The following is a 19,737-nucleotide window of genomic DNA, read 5'->3' as shown; positions in this document are numbered from 1 at the left end:
ACAATAACTGAGGCTAACCTCTGGCCTCCACTCCACACACATATGCAAACACACATGTAAGAACATTTACGCACACACGCGCACGCGCACGCACACACACACACACACACACACACACACAATCAGGGAATGACAGAATTATATTAATACAAGATGTCAACATCAATATTTAACTGTAATCTAACACAGTGGCTTTTAGGGAGTAGAGTTTTGTTTTGCCTTTTTTTTTTTCCTTTTTACAGATGAGAAAGAGAACTAAAATCTTCATCAGCAACTGGTAGACAGGTAATAAAACATAAATAGAAACTATATATTCCTAAGTCTAAGTTCAAGGAGATTCAAGCTAGCAAAAGCCCTAAATAAAAGGTTTAAGGGGGAGGGTAAAGGCGGACAGTCAGCTACCGAGGATACTAAGAATAAAGAAATATTTCTGCAAATTAAATTAGATCTTCTACAGGAATGAAGAAATGCGAGAGGAACTCAGTACTTGCACAAGCCAGACACCCCAAGCTGAGTATTACAGAAAGAGTAAAGGCATAATTATGAGCACATGCCAAAGCTCCAAATGAACACAGAGCAAAGGGCTCAGGATCGAGACCAATTACTCTCACACCCTTTTCAACTAAAACAGCCTTCCAGAGCCTCTACACATCAAAAGAGGTTTTGTTTTGTCTTCTGACCTCTTGTGGGCACATGCTGACGTCATCCTTTCCAGATCTGAATCACCAGATGGAAAAGCTTCCCTGACACAGATTTCCAATACATATCCTGGCATCAAGCTGCCCTAGATGTGACAGGCTACTAGAATGTCACTGAGCTGAGAGAGACAGATTCTTTAGAAATATAACGGCAGCTCTGAGATGAGAACAGACACTGAACAGATACAAAAAAGAAAAGCTAGAGACTTCCGAAGCAACCTGAGTCCCCTCCCGCTTTTGTGTGTAGGTCAGAGGTTGACCTTAGGTGTCTTCCACCTTGTTTTCAGACAGGCTTTCTCACTGAACCTGGAGTTTACAAGTTTGGTTGGGCTAGCTGGCCAGTCCCTGCCACCCCAGCGCTGAGATCACAAGTGTGTGTTGTGCCCACCTTTGACGTGGTGCCCGGAGTCTAACTCAGGTCCTCATGCTTTCATCTCCCCATCTCCCATCTCCCCAGTTCCCTTGTTTTCTTGGTCTTCAAAACAATGCCTTGCACTAGCAAGATTAATGAATTAATCCTATCACTTGGGAGGCAGAGATCTGTTTGGATCTCTGTGAGTTCAAGGCCACACTAGGAACAGCCAGGTGTGGTGGCACACACCTTTAATCCCAGCACTTGAGATCTCATGTCTTCCTTGGGAAAGACACATGCCTTTAATCCCAGGAAGTGATGGCAAGAAGCAGAAAGGTATATAAGGCGTAAGGGCCAGAGGAACTAGAAGCTTTTAGGCTTTTAGCAGCAGAGACTTCCAGTTTGAGGAAACAGGATCGGCTGAGAAGTTGGCAAGGTGAGGTTAACTGTGGCTTGTTCTGCTTCTTTGACTTTTCAGAATTCACCCCAATACCTGGCTCCTGAGTTTTTATTAATAAGATCTTTTAAGATTCGTGTTACATCTGGCACAACGTGGGGCTCGAACTCACGACCCTGAGATTAAGAGTCTCGTGCTCTACCGACTAAGCTAGCTGGGCCTTTTAAGATTCATGTTACAATGAGCCGGGCAGTGGTGGCCTTTAATCCCAGCACTCGGGAGGCAGAGCCAGGCGGATCTCTGTGAGTTAGAGGCCAGCCTGGTCTACACAGCAAGATCCAGGACAGGCACCAAAGCTACACAGAGAAACCCTGTCTGGAAAAAACCAAAAAGATTCGTGTTACACTGCTGACTGTGCACTTCAAGCTTAGAGACACAACCAGTACACACTTTGGGGTAGAGCTGCAGGAGGGCACACGTACAACTTCCTTTATGTCACAAGCATAGTGGCAAGGCCTAAGAGGAGGAGGTTTGGAGGGAAACGTGGAAATCTGTAACCATCTTTCAATGCAACAGGAGCGAACATGTTCAGGGTCTACAGTTAGTCAGACAGCAGGTCTAGACAGAATAAACATTTGTTCTAATACCTTTCTGTTATGTTGCCATGGGAATCTGTGTTTGCAGGAACTTACTTTCTGCAATCAGATGGAACAGCAGTAAAGGGAGACAGCTCCAAAGAATGAAGAAAGGAGCTCACATGAAAGCAGCCAAGACAGGACAGAGCACAACTGTTACAAGGTATCTTAGATGCCTATCTGTCCCATCCATTCAACTCAACAGTCCTTGGAGCCTCACAGCCAAAAAACATCACTGCCAGGGAACATAATGAGGGAAAGGCAGAGGAACGGAAAACAGACGCAGGGCCAAAGAACAAAATAAATAGGGTATTAAATACTCGGATACCCCAAGGAAGATAAAAGCAACTTAAAATAAGACCCACTAGTGAAAAAAAAGGCCTCAAAGCCAAAGATGTTAGAAAACGCTCAACCCTCCAGCAGCTCATCTCCCTTTCCCAGCTGAACCCAACAGCTAATCTCTTTGCTCCCTTCCTTTTGGCAACAAAACTCTGAAAAAGCTGAAGCAAGCCCATGTCATTTAGAGAGTTGGAATGGAGTACCCTGAATTTCCAGAGCTCAACACAAATTCTGGCTCTGGCACTCTGGGACTGGTGGAATGAGAGCGTCAAGCGTAGGTCAGAGCTCTGCAATGATTCATCTCTCTTGTGCTATCCTAAACCACAAACAGTTCCTCTGTCAGTTAAGGAACAGAAATGAAAAACTAGAGAACAAAATCCCAGCTCTCTTCTGTCTATAACCCACCTCGGCTTCCTTTCTCGGAATAAAAGCTGTTCTTACGAAGGCAAACATGACCTTCCAGAGTCCCGACCAGCTGCAGACCCCTTCCCCTTCTGACTGCTCCCCAGATTCATTCTGCTCTAGGTACGATGATCACACACAGCACAGAGTCTTTGTTTTTGTTAATCTTTCAATCCATAAAGTTCTTACCTCCTCACCCCACCATGTCCAACCCCTTAGGTCTTTCCTTAGCTGTCATTTCAACCACCACCCTCTTGCTTAAAAGTGCAGCATAGGACGGCAAACAGTAGATGCTTGCTGATATGTGCAAGGACCTAGGTTCTTCAGCACTGGGAGGAAGAAAAAAAAAGTTAAGCCACTCTGGGCCTTTCTTTCCATGTCTCCTATTCCCAATACCACTTATCCTCCAACACCATAAATGTGGCTTATTTTTTTCAACTGTCACCACAGCACAGCTTCAGAAAGGAAAGCATTTCGCACTTTATTAACATTCCATACTGTGTACCTGAAGAACAAGCCCCACAGTGAAGTAACCACACCACACACAGAGTCGTCCCCTGGAGAGACAGATGAGCTCACGATCCTGTATCTTTTCACCGTCTCCACAATCTATCCATTTCCCCAAGACCAAAACTTAGCGACTGTCACAGACTCACCTGTACTATGAATCTCACTATCATCCTGGAATGAGAGCATGCTCAGAACCCTGGAACGACCTGTAGAGTGTATTTTACAGAACACTATCTTTTCTTCCCTGTAACAAATTCGTAAAGCCTTGTACCCTGGAAAACTGGTTAGTCCTCACTACAAATGTGCTTGGCGTACTTTGTTTACAAAGATCAAGCTTCTAAAACTGAAACTTAAAAAAATTCAAGTTTAAAGAAAGTTCTGGTTTTGTTTCCTCAAAAAATGTACACAATTTGCATATCCATGACAAGCCTGAGCAGAAACCCCTGGGTAAGGAACACTATATATACTGAGTTCACATATGGCAGCAACTAGACCCCTCTTGGTAGGACAAATCAGCTTTGTATCAAACTTCACAAAGAATAAAAATCTGAGGTATTGCCAGAGGCCTAGCAAGGCTTAGTTATTTCATTTTTATACACTGTACTTACACAACACCAGCATGGTTGGTCTTAACTTTCCATAAATACACACTGATAAATTCCAAATGAATGGTGTTCATAAATCCAGAAGTCACCTATCAGAACTAGTTTTTCAGGAGAAAATTTCATTTGAGCACTAACTTCATTTTTAATTCATCAATTCTGAGGGAGTACGTGACTTAAAAGGGTTGTCATTTACCCTTTAGATCAGCTGCACAGTGACAGTGTAGATTACAGACCTCTGTCCTGTAATCACAACTCTACTGCAAAGACTGTACAAGAGGAGCTGTCACCACACAGCTTTAGCAGGCCACACTGACTCAAGTGCTGGAATCCCAGACCCCAGACCAGAGCTGCTCTGGCAAGTGTCTCCTCTAAATAAACCCAGCTCATCCACACAACTAGGTTAAAATGCCAGCCTGGATGGAGGCTGGAGGGCAGCTCAGTGGACAGATAACATGCTTAGCATGCACAAGACCCTGCGCACTCACTAACAACACAAAAGGAGAAGAGAAGTAAAATCAGCCTCCACAGAGCTAGAAAAGGAGTAACTGATAAGGCTTTAAACGACAATAACCGATACACTGCAGAATCACATTCAAATGCAGTTAGTACTAAAGTGATTGAGTCCAAAGAATTCCTCTACATTTGAGCCCTAAGTCCCAGGGGTTCAGCACAACTCACAACATTGCCCACAGAAGGCAACACAGATCATCTGAGGCTGAATTAAAGAGAAACCAAAATCAAAAGCGGCAGATCTCAGAGGCTTGGGGTCCAGTGATAAGCTATGAGTGGGAAATGGAATTCAATAAGACTGAACTATATAGCTAGCTTGGTTGAACACTTAAATCAGTCTTTCTCCCCTATTCATACAAACCCTTGCCAGTAACTGGGGCTGGAGAGATGGCTCAGTGGTTATAAGCACTGGCTACCAGAAGACCTGGGTTTTGTTCCCAGGACCAACATGGTGGCTCATAACCATCTGTAACTCCAGTTTCAGAGGATAAGATGCCCACTTCTGGCCTCCGAAGGTACCAAGCACACTGTGGCCCACAGATAGATACATTCGGACAAAAAACCCATACACATAAAAATAAATAAATCTAAACACACACACACACACACACACACACACACACACACACACACACACACACCCTCTTGTCAGTAACCGTGTTCTGGGTGATTTTTGTCTGTCTATGCTGTTCTTCAGACAGGGCTTCATTTCACTCTGCAGGCCAAGCCAGCCTCAAACTCCGGTGGGAGTTATTAATTGTATTTAAATGTTTCTTATTAAGACTGGTAACATTCAGCTAACTATTCTCCTTTAGTTACAAAAACAGTTAAGTGAGATAGGTCAGCTAAAAGCATGTTGGTATCCCACTTCTGAGGTACCAGCACTGGAGAGGCTCAGGCATAAGGATCAAGAGTTCAAGGCCAGCGGACTGTCTTGAAGAAAGGAAAGCAGGAAAAAAGCAGGGAGGGAAGGAAGATGAGGAATGAGCTATTACAACTAAGAAAGTAAAAAGCGCTGCTGGTGGTGGCGGTGGTGGCGCACGCCTTTAATCCCAGCACTCGGGAGGCAGAGGCAGGTGGATCTCTGTGAGTTCAAGGCCAGCCTGGTCTACAAAGCAAGTTCCAGGAAAGGCGCAAAGCTACACAGAGAAACCCTGTCTCGAAAAAAAAAAAACAAAAAAAAAAAAAAAAAAAAGAAAGAAAGTAAAAAGCACAGATTTCTCACTGGTCAAAAGTCAAGAAAGTCATCTTTTCATTCCATGGAGTTTTGTTTTTACCATGGCTCATTAAAATACAATTAATGATGAATGGCTATTAATACTTTTTAAAAAGCCTTATTTTTGTTATATTTACTGAAATAATCTTGTCCTATATAGTGTATTAAATTGTTGGTTTCTTAGAAGAACTTATCATCTTTAGCTACAAGTTTTGTTACATGTTTACATGCCGATTATAAACTATGCATCACCATGCCTACAACACAGTAAGCAACCCATAAAATATAGCCATTAAACTCATTCCTCTACAAGTCCAATGACGAAATGAACCGTTCTCTGCACGCTATCTCAAGAACCTAGCCACTGCTTGGAGGCATGCAATAAATACCAATGGATAAAGGGCTAAAGATGATCCAGAAGAAATTCTCAATTCTCACTCCCCAATGTATGGTGCCCAAGGGTGCCCAGCAAGGGGCTGGAAAGACCCTTCCCCGAGGGAAGGCGCTGAAGTTCCTGTTTGTATTTCCTTAAATTCACCACAGAGATTTTCCCCTATGTCCCAAACCACAAAATCAATGCTTTGCAACAATGTGGTGTTAAACAATTTTGCTTCATTTCCCTCTACAGACAACGAACAAAGTTCCTTAAAACTTGAAGACTTAGTTTAGTTCCCTTTACTCTTTTTAAAAGAAAGGTATCCGTATAACCATATCAACTCTCAAATTTCTAGTCTGATTCTCATTGATCTGGGATTCACAACTGGTTACTACACAGGTTGCTACTTGACTTTTTGTTTTGTGTTGTTGCTGTTCACTGCATAGTGCAAATGAAAATAAAAACAGGCTTGAACTTTAAAAAAAGATAAAGCTACACATCAAAGTGTGCCATGACCCATTCAGAGATACCTTTTTGAAGAGACCTCAGGTTCAGCTCAATAAGCCATACAAAAATGCTGTGACAGTATAGGCCTTAACCCTCACCGATGTAAGACAGTGTTATCAACTGGACTGCCTTCTCTCTCAAGGCTTCAGTCTAAACCCCCTCAATTACTTGGATTCAAATGGACTTCATTATTTTCTAACATCAAATCGTCTCAGAGGATGAGGGTGGAGGAAAGGGAACACAAGGCCCAAAGTAGACTAAAAAAGAAATTCAAGAAGCCAGGCGTGGTGGCGCACACCTCTAATCTCAGCACTTGGGAGGTAGGGCCAGGCGGATGTCTTTGAGTTCAAGGCCAGCCTGGGCTACAGAATGAGTTTCAGGACAGCCAAGGATCGAAAGACAAAAAAGAAAAGAAAAGAAATTCAAAAGGTGTTTTCAGTGGCACCTAAAAAGATGCTAGCTGAAAACACAACTTTGGGCCTGGAGAAATGGCTCAGTGGTCAGTGCTCCTGTAGAGGACCCAGGTTCAATTCTTAGCACCCACAGGGCAGCTCATAACTGTCTGTAACTCCAGTTCCAGGGGCTCCATGGCACCAGGCATTCATGTAGTACACACACATACGCATGCAAGCAAAATACCATACACATAAAGTAAAATGAATCTTTAAAAAAAAAAAAGAAAGAAAAAGAAAATACAACTTCAAATAACTTGAGAGGTATTTGCTCAGCCATCATGCACAATTTTAGTTATCTTTTCCTCCATGCATAGGTTATAGGCTACATCTTAAATCTCTGGTAGAAACCCTGCCTCTCTGAAAAGACATGCAAAGAACTGAATAGTGGTTGTCACTGAAGGAAGAGAAAACATGGCTGGGGAACAGAAACAGGCGGCTTTTTGCTATATACCTTTTTAAATTTTATACATAATGAATTGCTTTGTGTTGTTTGTGTGTTGCTGGGGATGGAATGCAGAGCCTCCCATATGCAGGGCCAGGGCTGTACCATGACTTACATCACTGGACCAGCATCACCTACTTTTTAGAAGCTGTGTGGTAAGTCCTTTCAAACTGTGAGGTTGTGCTCAATTCTACTGCATAGAAAAGAACAGCACTAGAGGAAGTGGCATTGGTGTTAACAGCTTCACTTGTGAGCTTGTGAACTGCAAACCTGGCTCTTCTGCCAGGGCAGCAGTGTCCATAGAAACCTTGCAAGCTCACCCACCCAGATGCCTTACAGTGGAGCTATTCTGTTGCATCACTCCCTGAGTATTCAAATGGAAACAAAAGCCTGACACTGTAACCATCAGGAATGAAAAATGGAGGCATGTTAATGAGCTATTAAATATTAGAGAAATGATGACTATAACAAACCAATCACAAATACCCATGAGAGAGGTATATTACTGCCCTTTCCTTGAAAATGTAATCTGCCATACTGTAAACATGGGAGCAAGATGTCAAGGCTGGTACCATCTGCAACATAACTTAAGCAGCTTGCACCAGCAAATGTAACATGATCTGTTGCAGGACACGATTGCACAATCTCAATTACCCAGAAGATTCTACCAAACAGGAAATTCATGGTGTGACTTTAAGTAACACAGGACTCATACTTAAAGATTAACACATCCAGAAGCCTGGAATTTGTTCCGAAACAAAACAAACCATTTCAGAGACTCTTTCGAAAGCACGAATGCATATAAATTACTAAAACATAGAAAGAGCTAATCTGTTGAACCTGATGTTTACCTTCAGCTCCGGAGCTCTAAGATGATACTAAGTCCAAAATCTACTCTATGAATCCTTGAACGTTCCTAAAACACTTCTGGAGTGGAAATTTTATGGTATGGATTTAATTAGAAACCCACTCCTAGGGCCTTGCAGGGTGGGGAAAGCCTTTATTCTCAGCGATGGCAGACGAGATCTCTGTGAGTTCCAGGCCAGGAGCGTGAGGTTCAGGCCAGCCAGAGATATCCATAGTCTCAAACGAACAACAACAACAAAACAAAACAAAAAAAAAAAAAATCAAAAACCACGGTGTGAATGAAAGCTGAAAAACATCGTTTCCTCTACTATGTGTGTCCCAGGTTCTCACAAAAAACACCATGTACCTCGGTCCTTAAAAGCTGATAAATCTCCCCTGCAAATCTTCGAAGGGACTTAAAAAAGAAAAGCATCCCCAGGAATCATTTCAATTAAAAACCATCTACGCCTTCGAGCACTAGTCCTACCTTTTTGATCTTGAGAGAGCCCAATGGGTCAGAACCCCTCTGGCTCCGCATGGAGACTGTTTTGTTCATCAATACTGAAATGAGCAGTGGTATTTAACTAAGCGGCGAGCTGTAGCGTCCTTGCAGGCGCGGCCACCCTCCCTCCCCGAAAAGGAAATACGCTTTCAACCGAATCGGAAACACACCACGCAAGCTGGCACCGCACTCCCCGAAAGAAAAAAAAAAAAAAATTCCGGGAAAGGAGCGCTTTTTCTTGCAACTTTCGTTCAGGTGACCGCAGTCCTAGGGTCAGGCTCTGCCCTACTGCTCCTCGCAGAAGCTCCGCCCGGCTGGCTCGTCTGCACTCCAGGGCAGGGCTCCTGCGTCCAAAGTGGCCGCACCCGGGGACAGGGTCCTCAGGCTGCACGGCTGCAGAGGGGCCCCGGGAGGAACAATCCTCTAAGCAGAGAAGAGTGCAGAGTGGAACACCATCGCACGGCGCCCACGGCTCACCCGCCCACGGTTCACCGCGAACCTGCGTGTGCAGGGTGAGGGGTGCAGGACACGCGCCGCTCCTACTGCCCCCTGCACCCCCACACACGCCCGGAGGAGGATTCCTGCCGCTGGGCGCATCGCTGAGCTGTGGGGACACAGGCCTGGCCCTCAGGCATGCAGGGCCACCCTGCTTGCTCCACCGCGTCCCCCGACCCGAGGCCCGGCGACACTCACCACACCGAGCCATAGGCGCCCGAGCCCACGGGGGACAGGTTCTGGTACCGCTCGGGCACCTCCCAGATGGTCTTGTTCAGCTCCTGCCGGTAGAACGTGGGCCTGTCCTGAGACATCTTCCAGCGGCGGCCGCGGGGCGAGGAGGTGGCCGAGCGGGGGGCCCCTGCCTGCAGCCGCACGCTCTCCTCTGCGCCCGCCCGCTCGCTCGCTCGCTCGGTCGCTCGCCCGCCCGCGGCTTGGCCGGACCCTGCGCCCGCCGCCCGCGCAGGTGTGGAGGCTGCGACCCCCGGCGCGGGGCCCCTGTCAGCCGCGGCGGCTCCTCCGAGCCTCGGCAACGCGCGGGAGCCGGCTGTGCGGCTCGAGGCTGCTCCCGCCGCCGTCCCCGCTGCAGCGGCTCCCCGGGCCGCCGCCGCCGCCGCCGCCGCACGACCGCCCGCTCGCGCTCCAGCGCCCGCTCGGGCTCCTGGGGCCGCCGAGCCTCCTCCAGGCAACGACCGGGAACCTCTCGCAGAACTCTCGCGAGAACAGCTCCCGAAGGCGACGCTCCGGCGAGCCGAGATCTTACCCAATATGGAACCTGCCCGTGGGAGGGGGGGGGCATGGGCGAGAGGAGCGCGCAGAAAGCGGGGTGGGGAGGGGTGGGGGGGGGCGAGGCAGCTCTCGCGAGAAGAGAGACCGAGTTGGGGCGCCCAGGCAGGAACGCTCGGGGACTGGTCTCTTCCAGGGCGCGGAGGAGGAGTCGCCGCCGCCGCGCGGGCCGCGCGCGCCTCTTTGTGGTCGGCTGGGCGAATGCCCGGCGCCATGGCGGCCGGCCGCCGTGACAGCGTCGGTGCCAAGAGCCAGGAGGTCTTTGGACTCGGGGCCACCTGCTCAGTGGAGCCCGCGGTTTCCAAGAAACGCTTGCGAGAACAGACAGGCCCCGTCCAGAAAGCTCTTGCATTCCTAGCTGCTCCGGGACACGGGGCGATCTGGCGGGGACGCTGACGAAATCGGCCCCGGCAGGCAAATATTAGCTCTGCCCCCGAGCTTTCCCTCCAGACTCTGCGCCTAGGAGCGCTTCAGTGTTCTCAAGCTGAGGGACCCCCACCCCAGCCCCCGGGAAGTTTCAGAAGGAAGTTCCGGGGACCCGCAGCGGGTCGGTCTAATGGACAAGGTCAGAAGTAGTTCGTCAAGAATGGGCACTGTCAGGCTGGGGACCTGCCGAGCGTTTGCAAGGGCCTGGTTCAATTCCCCGCGCTGGAAGGGAGAGGGGAATATGTACACACACACACACACACACACACACACACACACACACACACACACGTCACACCTGCATTTTATGTATATATACATATATATGCATATATATTCCATTTCAGGAAGGTCTCTTCTTCCGCATACATATGAATATAATATAGTGTGTATGTATGTACGTATATATACATATATACACACACACACACACACATACACATTATGCAGCCTGTAATCCCAGCACTTGGAAGGATCAGGAGTTCAAGACCAGCCTCTGCTATGTAGTGAGTAGTTAGACGCCAACCTGGGCTATTATGAGACCGTATCTCAAACACCCCAAAAACCATTACTGGGGTTTGAGACTGACTCCTGCCCTTTAGAGCCATCCAAAAAATGTAGAAATTTAAAGGAAACTTTGGAGAATCTTAAGAATCTAAACGTAGAGAAATTTAAAGACTTAATGCCTCGGGGAGTATGGAGAACAGGCGACGAGTTCTGACAGCCTCGCTTTTAGACAAGTCCGTGGACCTTCGGCCCTGGCTCCTGTTTTCTGCAAGAGAAATCCTGCCCTACGTTCCCACCTAGTGGAATCTTCTGTAAAAAACTAGTAAGGAATGTGAATGGGGAAAGTTCAGCCCCACACCTCCCTCCCTCCACCCCGCCACGACCAAGCGCATTACCCTACGTTTGTTGCACTGAGCAGGAGAAAAGGGACCTCTTAGTCTCTAGTTCTTCTCTTTCTACAAGACCCAGAGGGTGCCCGCGGCCCAGGTGTGTGGAGGGCAGCCAGGTACCCTTCTCCTCGCCCCAGATGTCACCCGCACAGCCGGAACGCCGGCGGGTTCTGCAGCAACGGCTCGGGAACTGCCGGCCTCCGCGTCCGCAGCGCCGCCGCCAGCCAGGCTGGAGCCGAGTCTGACCCCAGCGTCTGCGCTCCTGCCGGCCACCGGGAACCAGGTGAGCCTCGGTCGGGAGCCGACGGGAGCACTGGCTGCAGCCCGGGAGCCGAGAAGCCGCCGTGCGTCCCAGGGCGGGGCTGCTTGGGTCACCTGCAGGGCCAGGAGGGTCCCAGATGCTCTTTCAATTCTTTGCACAACGAGTGGGTGAATGAATGAATGAATGAATGAATGAATGGCGGTGGTCCCTGGAACTTCTCTCTCAAAGTGGGTTCTGCAGGCTGGAGCCTTTCAAAATTCTCTCCTCTGTGTTGTCAAAAGCTGAGAGAACTGGTCTGTGGACTTCACCACACTTCCGCCCCATCTGTATCCTCCTCAGGCCTCCTTAGCCTCTCAAACCTCACTGCTTTTGTGCATTTTGTTCTCTCTGACTGAGCCCTGCCTCTCCACCCCCTCTCCCCTTGCCTGTCTTCCAGTCAAACCCCTATTTATGGATTATGCACTGAAGCCTTCTCCGTTCAGTCCCGTGATGAGTGTCTCTCCAACACACCCCCTGGGTATCACGCTGTGTGGCACTAAAGGAAGGTGTCCCGTGTTGTGTTTCTGTGACCCGTGGTCAGCGGCTGTCACCTTCAATCATCGCCTGCCGCGAGTATTTGCTAATACTGTGCCGTGTCCCTGTACACTCTCCATCAAAACGGAGGGAGTCACAGGCGGTGGGTGGTTTGGGTTGGGAATTAATTACACGTGCTTATTTTTAAAACTTGGAAGTGAATTTTGCCTAATGGTTATAGGAAGCATATGAAAGATGACTCTATCAGGTGAAAGATATTCTTGCACCTTAATTTTCAGGGTTTCATGTCTTGTTGGGTCAAAATTTATATATCAGGTTACATTTTTTTTTTTGCATTTAAATATTCCAATTTGAATCAGTCAGTGAGTGGGTGGATGGATGGATGATGGATGGGTGGATGGACAGATGGATGGATAAGGGCAGTGGAAGTTGTGAAAGAGCTGGGTTAAAGTGCTTGTATTTTAATAGTGTTCCAAATTTAGCGGTGAGAGTCTGATTAAAGATAAGTAGAGGTTGGGGCTATGGCTCAGGGTGGAGCAGCCTAGCGTGTGAGGCCCTCAGGTACATTTCCAGCACAGAAAGGAAAAAAAGGAATTGAGGCGTGAATGGTGGCATTTGATAGATGGGGCAGGAGGATTGGGAGTTCAAGGCCAGCTAGGCTGCATGAGACCCTGTCTTAAGAACTGAAATTAAAAAAACCAAGACCAGAAAGATCACTAGCTTAGATTATAGCACCCTTACATGCTCCTCTATATCAGAGTCACACTGCTGCCCTCCTCCTCTCTAAAACAAGGTCTCACTATGGCTGGCCTGGAACTCCCAGAGATCTGCCTGCCTCTGTCTCTCAAGTGCCAGTGCTGGCATTAAAGGTGTGCGTCACTAAACTCGGCTCACCAGCTCCTTAAAGCACACTTTTGTGCTGCCCCAGAACTTGTGATTCAGGAGGTCTTGCTCAGTGTGGCCTACATGTCAGTAGGAAGTTCTGCACATCCCAGCATGGCGGAAAGGGTCCTGCTGGTGTGTGAGATGCTGCTGGGGTTTTTATGAAAGCGAAAAGAATTGGAGGACTCGGGGAGATGGTTCCATCAGTAAATTACCTGCTGAGAAAGTGTGAGGACCTGAGTGCAGACACCAGAGCTGGGATGGGGAAGGAGCAGGGAGCTTATGACCAGCCTGTCTGGCTGAATCAGTGAACTCTTGTTCAGTAAGAGACCCTGTCTCAAAAATATGATGGAGGGGGCTGGAGACCGGGCTCAGTGGTTAAGAGGCTCTTGCAGAGGACCTGGGTTCAATTCCCAGAATCCATATGTTGGCTCACAACTATCTGTAGCTCCAGTTCCAGGGGATCTGACACTCTCTTCTGGCCTCTGAGGACACCAGGCACACACAATGCACATTTATACACGTAAAAGTAAAATAAAAATAGAATAAATAAATCTTTACCAAAAAAAAAGTTGGAGAGCATAGACCCCTGGCCTCCACTCCACACATACTCACATACACTACACACATGCATACCTACAAACACCACACACACATACACTACACACATGCATGTATACATACAAACACCACACACACATACACTGCACATATGTATACATACTCACAAACACCACCCACACGCATACATACACACAAACACCACACACATACACTACACACATGCATACCTACAAACACCACACACACATACACTACACACATGCATGTATACATACAAACACCACACACACATACACTGCACATATGTATACATACTCACAAACACCACCCACACGCATACATACACACAAACACCACACACATACACTACACACATGCATGTATACATACAAACACCACACACACACACTAGACACATGCATACGTACACACAAACACCACACATGCATATGTACACACAAACACCGCACACCCACAAACACTATACACATGTATACATACACACACACACCACACACATGCATACACACACACAAACACCACACACACATGCATACATATAACACCACACACACATACACCACACATATGCATGCACACAAACACACATACACAAAGTCATGGAGTTGGAGCAATTCCTGAGGCTTCTAAAGAAACTGATAATAAGGAAGTCGTGTGTTTCCCCTTGATGCTTCAGGCAGACATACGACATCACAGGCAGCGGTCTACCTTGTCTCTCCACTGTGGCTCCAGGGTTTTGTATGGTTGGTTGGTTGGTTTTGTTCTTTCCAACCTTTTCTAAAGGACTTACTAACCTCTCCCTAGACCAGCACGACACTGAGGGTCTCTGACTGATGCTTTTGCCTTGACCTCTCCATCTCCAGCCCTGTTCAAAACAGCTTCTCCCACTGACAGAAAGCTTTATATCTGCACCGTCCAGGCAGGAAGCCACTAGCTGTGTGTGAGCAGTGTGTGAGCCACTGTCGAGCTAATGGACTGGGAACTGCATTTAAAATTTTCACTTTACGAAAGTTCCATTTAAGTAGTAAATTTAGTAGCCAGTGGCTCAGCATGCTGGACCACACAGCTCGAGACAGCATCTCTGACTCAATCTGTCTTCTCAAGTAGATCTCATACGTACATGACTCCTGCTCAGACTCTAGATGACTAAGACATCCAGGACAAGTCACACATCCAGGACCCTCTGGAAATGACTTTTATTTGGCGTGTGGCTTTGTTTGTTTATTTTGAAACAGAGTCTCACATAGCCCAAGCTGACCTCAAGCTTGCTATGTAGCAGAGGCCAGTCTTGAGCCCCTGATCCCCCTGCCTCTGTGTGCCAAGTGCTGAGACTACAGGCATGTGCCAGCACACCCGGCTCTCTCTAGGAACCGTTAGGTTGTTTATTTTGTGTGTACTCATAGGTGCAGGCCACACTGCCCGGGTGCCGGTCAGAGAGCCACCGTGGGAGTGGGTTCTCTCCTTTACCACATGGGTCCCAGGGATCAAACTCAGGGTATCAGGCTTGGCTGCAGGTGCCCTAACCTGCAGAGTCATTTCACTGACCCTCCTGGGGACACTTCTAAACACTCCCCACTCAGTTAAAGCTGACGTGACTTTTGAATTATTTCCTTTACGTCATCTCTCATTGTGTCCAATCCCGTCCCTAAATACCGCTGTTCCTTGAGCTGGGTCTCAACTCACCTTCTCAGGGAGTCCTTTTCCATTCCCCAGGCTGGGATCATCAGTGTTGTTCTGGGTTACGTGGTTTTAAGACATGATACCTGTTTTAGGGACAGGGCCTGAGCTGCGGCTGTGGCTGAATCATGGTGGTGTGCTGAGGAACGTCCTGTCAGAAAAGGCGAGTCTGACGGTTGTGAGGAGAACACCAGCGTCTTCCCAGTGCAGAGTTCCATAGTGAGACCTCTTAGAGAACAAACACAGCCCCCCACACACCCCCGTGCACATGTGCACACACACACACACTCACACACACACACACTCACACACACACACTCACACACACACACTCACACTCACACACACTCACACACACTCACACACACTCACACACACACACCCGTGCACATGTGCACACACACACACACTCACACACTCACACACACACACCCCCGTGCACATGTGCACACACACACACACACACGTGCACATGTGCACACACACACACACTCACACACGCACTCACACACACACCCGTGCACATGTGCACACACACACACACTCACACTCACACACACTCACACACACACACACCCGTGCACATGTGCACACACACACACTCACACACACCCCCGTGCACATGTGCACACACACACACACACACACACACACACCCGTGCACATGTGCACACACACACACACACACACCCGTGCACATGTGCACACACACACACACACTCACACACGCACTCACACACACACCCGTGCACATGTGCACACACACACACACACACACACCCGTGCACATGTGCACACACACACACACACACCTCACACACACACTCACACACACACACACACCCGTGCACATGTGCACACACACACACACACCTGTGCACATGTGCACACACACACACACACCCGTGCACATGTACACACACACACACACACCCGTGCACATGTGCACACACACACACACACACACCCGTGCACATGTGCACACACACACACACACACACACACCCGTGCACATGTGCACACACACACACACACACACACCCGTGCACATGTGCACACACACACACACACACCCGTGCACATGTGCACACACACACACACACACACACACCCGTGCACATGTGCACACACACACACACACACACACACCCGTGCACATGTGCACACACACACACACACCCGTGCACATGTGCACACACACACACACTCACACACACTGAACTTCTCAACTGGGGTTTTGTGTTTGCTCTGACAGGGTCTTGGTATGTGGCCCAGGCTGATCTCAGCCTCCTGATCCTTCTGCCCCTGTGTCTACAGTGTTGGGATTACAGGACAGGACAGGCCACCACACCTGACAACTTGTCCATTTTAAAAATGAGAACAACACGTCCTTCGAATTGAATTGGTGATAGAATGATTTTGAGTGTAAAACTGTACAACATGGAGGAAGGGTCTTATAAAACTGATGTGCAAATGTAACACCCTTATGTGTGAACTCCGTTCCCTTCAAAGCATGCTGAAAGGCGGGCACAGCCACACAGGCTTGTGGTCCCAGTGCTCAGGGCGCTGAATCAGGGAGCTCCCTGGAGACTCGTCATTCAAAACCAGACTGAGCAACATAGAAAGTTTCTCTATTAAGAAGGAAAACAGACAGACAGACAGACAGACAGACACAGGGATAGTAGGCCAGGTATGCAATCCCATCACTTGGGACACGGAAGCCGGAGGATCATGAGTCCAAGGTTATCTTTGGCTACATTGTGAGTTCAAGGCCATCCTGAACTACGAGAGACCCTCTGAAGACAGTAAGGGGGGTAGAGAGATGGCTCAGGCAATACAATGTGTGCTGCGTTTGCAAAGACCTGAGCTTGGTTCCCAGTCACCACATTGAAAAGCTCACAACCACCAACTCCTGCTCCCATTTCGGGGCTTGGAGAGCACATATACTCACACGTGTGAACACACACACACAAAGACACACGCGCACACACACAAATAATAAAACTATCTTCAAAAATAAACAAGAAAAGTGCTAATGATTTAAATTTCTAAAAAATTGCTTATCTTTTGAGACAGGATCTCTCTATGTAGTCCTGGCTGGCCTGAAACTTGCTACGTAGACCAGGCTGGGCTTGAACTCATAGAAATCCTTCTGTCTCTGCCTACCAGGTACTAGGATTAATAAGCATATGCTACCACACACAGCTCTAAGTATTTTTATTACATTTATTTATCTGGTGGTGGGAGTGGCGTGCGTTGCCACAGATTGCGTGTGAAGGCAGAGGACAGCTTGCAGGAGTCGGTTGCTCTCCTATCACGTGGGTTCCAGGATTGAACACAGGTCATCAGACTCACCAGCAAACACCTCTCGCCACTGCGCTGTCTCACCTCATCAACCCTGATACCTGTTTGTATCTGACGTCTTTCCAGCTCGTCCAGGAAGAATGCAAACAGAGAGGAGCATCCAGATTTTGGGCAACAGATACAGGCAAACCCCCTTTTCGTACGATGTCAAGCGAAACGTGTACAATGAGGAGAATTTCCAGCAGGAGCACAAGAGGAAGGCTCCCTCTTCCGGGAACATGGACGTCAACATCACCACCTTCAAGCACCATGTCCAATGCCGGTGTGTGTGCTCAGCCTCTCAATGGCCACCAAGCCAGGCAGGAGCGAAAGCTAACCTGACTCCTTTCAGCCCACTTCTATCTCTCTGTCTTCCTTCTCTGGATTCCTGTTGTCTGAACCGTGCTCTTTATTGTGTGGTTTTGTTGTTGTTGTTGGCTCTGTGTGTGTGTGTGTGTGTGTGTGTGTCTGTCTGTCTGTCTGTGTGTGTCTGTGTGTGTCTGTGTGCATGTGTCTGTGTCTGTCTGTGTGTCTGTGTCTCTCTTGTGTGTGTCTGTGTGCATGTGTCTCTGTGTGTGTCTGTGTGTCTGTGTCTGTGTGTCTGTGTATGTCTTGCAGGGTCCTCTGATTATAAACTTCTTTGGCGTTGTCTTTTAGCCTGTTTTCTGGTATTCCACTATAAAGATGCAAGGCTGAGTAGCTTCTAAATAAAAGGTTTCTTTGGTTCAGAATTCTGATAGCCAGGGTGTCCAAACAGCATGGGTGCTGGTGTCCTGGTGAGGACGTCCTGCCGTGGAAAGGGAAGCTGCCGGTTGGCCACGGCATGGGCTAGCCTCACTTTATAAAACCTGCTCTGCCGTCAGCACTCATTGTGTGTGTGTGTGTGTGTGTGTGTGTGTGTGTGTGTATGTGTGTATGTCTATATGTGTGTTTGTGTATGTGTGTATATGTATGTGTGTGTATGTGTGTGTGTGTTTTGACCTTTTTGTTGTTTGTTTTTGTTTTTGTTTTCCAGATAGAGTTTCTCTCTGTAGCCCTGACTGTCCTGGAACTCGCTCTGTAGACCAGGCTGGCCTCAAACTCAACAGAGATCTCCTGCCTCTGTCTCCTGAGTGCTGGGATTAAAGGTGTGCGCCACCACCACCACCGCCGCCGCCGCCGCCGCCGCCGCCGCCGCCGCCGCCACCACCACCACCACTACCCAGCCTTGTTTTGACCATTTTTAAGTGTGGGGTTTTGTGGCATAATTGTTATTATGCAATTACTACCACAGTTGATTTGCAAAATGTTTTCATCACCTCAAACAGAAACTCTGTACTCATTAAGCAATGACCCCCTGCCTCTCACCCCACCCCTACTTCTGTCCCTGTGAGTCTGCCTCTTCGAGATTGAGCTATGAACCTGCCCCTTGTGTTTCAAGCAGAACCACTCAGCATTTGTCTTTCTGCATCTGGCTTGTTTCATTTAATATCATACTTTCAGCGTTCATCCACATTATAACAAATGCCAGCACATTTCCTTTTTTCTATGGCAGAGTAACAATCCATTGTGTTTTATATACACTTTGTCTATTTATCCATTTGTTAATGGACACTTGGGTTCTTTCCATCTTTTGTCCTCTGAGAAGAATGTTGCCATGGATCTGTTTCAATCCTTGTTTTTAATTCTCTCAGGACCCTGCCTGGGGGTAGAATTCCCAGGTCATATGGCAACTGTGTGTGCAGCTGTGTGTGCATGTCCATGTGGATGTGCACACGTGTGTGTGCACAAACATACAGAGGCCAGAGGCTGATGTCAAGGGTCTCCCTCTGTCACTTCCCACCTTAAATTTTGAGGCAGGGTCTCTCACTGAACTGGGAGCTCTTGGATTAAGCTAGACTGCCTGAGCAGTGAGCTGCAGGAACCCTTGGGTCTCCACCAGCCCAGCTGCTGATTTCAGGCTGCACTGGCCGCCTGGTTCTTTCTTCTTCCACGTGCTAAGGATCTGAATGCCGCCCTCATGCATATGCAGCAGGGCCTCTGCCAGCGAGCTGGCTCCTCACCCTGCGTATTTCTTTTT

The 19,737-nt window shown here is 48.1% G+C and overlaps 2 protein-coding genes across 10 annotated transcripts in view; one reads left to right on the top strand and one right to left on the bottom strand.

Moving 5' to 3' along the window:
• Mapk14 (mitogen-activated protein kinase 14) overlaps nucleotides 1-9,892 on the bottom strand; it is a 64,669-nt gene extending 54,777 nt beyond the window's left edge. The window contains exon 1 of one of the 3 annotated variants that reach the window (XM_052744432.1): nucleotides 9,486-9,892. In XM_052744432.1, coding sequence (XP_052600392.1) covers nucleotides 9,486-9,601 — 116 coding nt within the window. In that variant the 5' untranslated portion in view covers nucleotides 9,602-9,892. The remainder of the gene's footprint in view (nucleotides 1-9,485) is intronic. The other 2 variants (XM_052744431.1, XM_052744430.1) reach the window with 2 other exon arrangements.
• A 293-nt stretch (nucleotides 9,893-10,185) lies between these two features.
• Slc26a8 (solute carrier family 26 member 8) overlaps nucleotides 10,186-19,737 on the top strand; it is a 58,184-nt gene continuing 48,632 nt past the window's right edge. For all 7 annotated transcript variants that reach the window (XM_052744423.1, XM_052744421.1, XM_052744419.1 and 4 more), the window contains exons 1-2: nucleotides 10,186-11,678; nucleotides 17,766-17,961. In XM_052744423.1, coding sequence (XP_052600383.1) covers nucleotides 17,844-17,961 — 118 coding nt within the window. In that variant the 5' untranslated portion in view covers nucleotides 10,186-11,678; nucleotides 17,766-17,843. The remainder of the gene's footprint in view (nucleotides 11,679-17,765; nucleotides 17,962-19,737) is intronic.

This window comes from Peromyscus californicus, unplaced genomic scaffold (genome assembly GCF_007827085.1).
Source record: "Peromyscus californicus insignis strain IS unplaced genomic scaffold, ASM782708v3 Scaffold_19__1_contigs__length_69161282, whole genome shotgun sequence".
Classification (NCBI taxonomy): Eukaryota; Metazoa; Chordata; class Mammalia; order Rodentia; family Cricetidae; genus Peromyscus; species Peromyscus californicus.
This window is presented reverse-complemented; position numbering and strand designations above follow the sequence as displayed.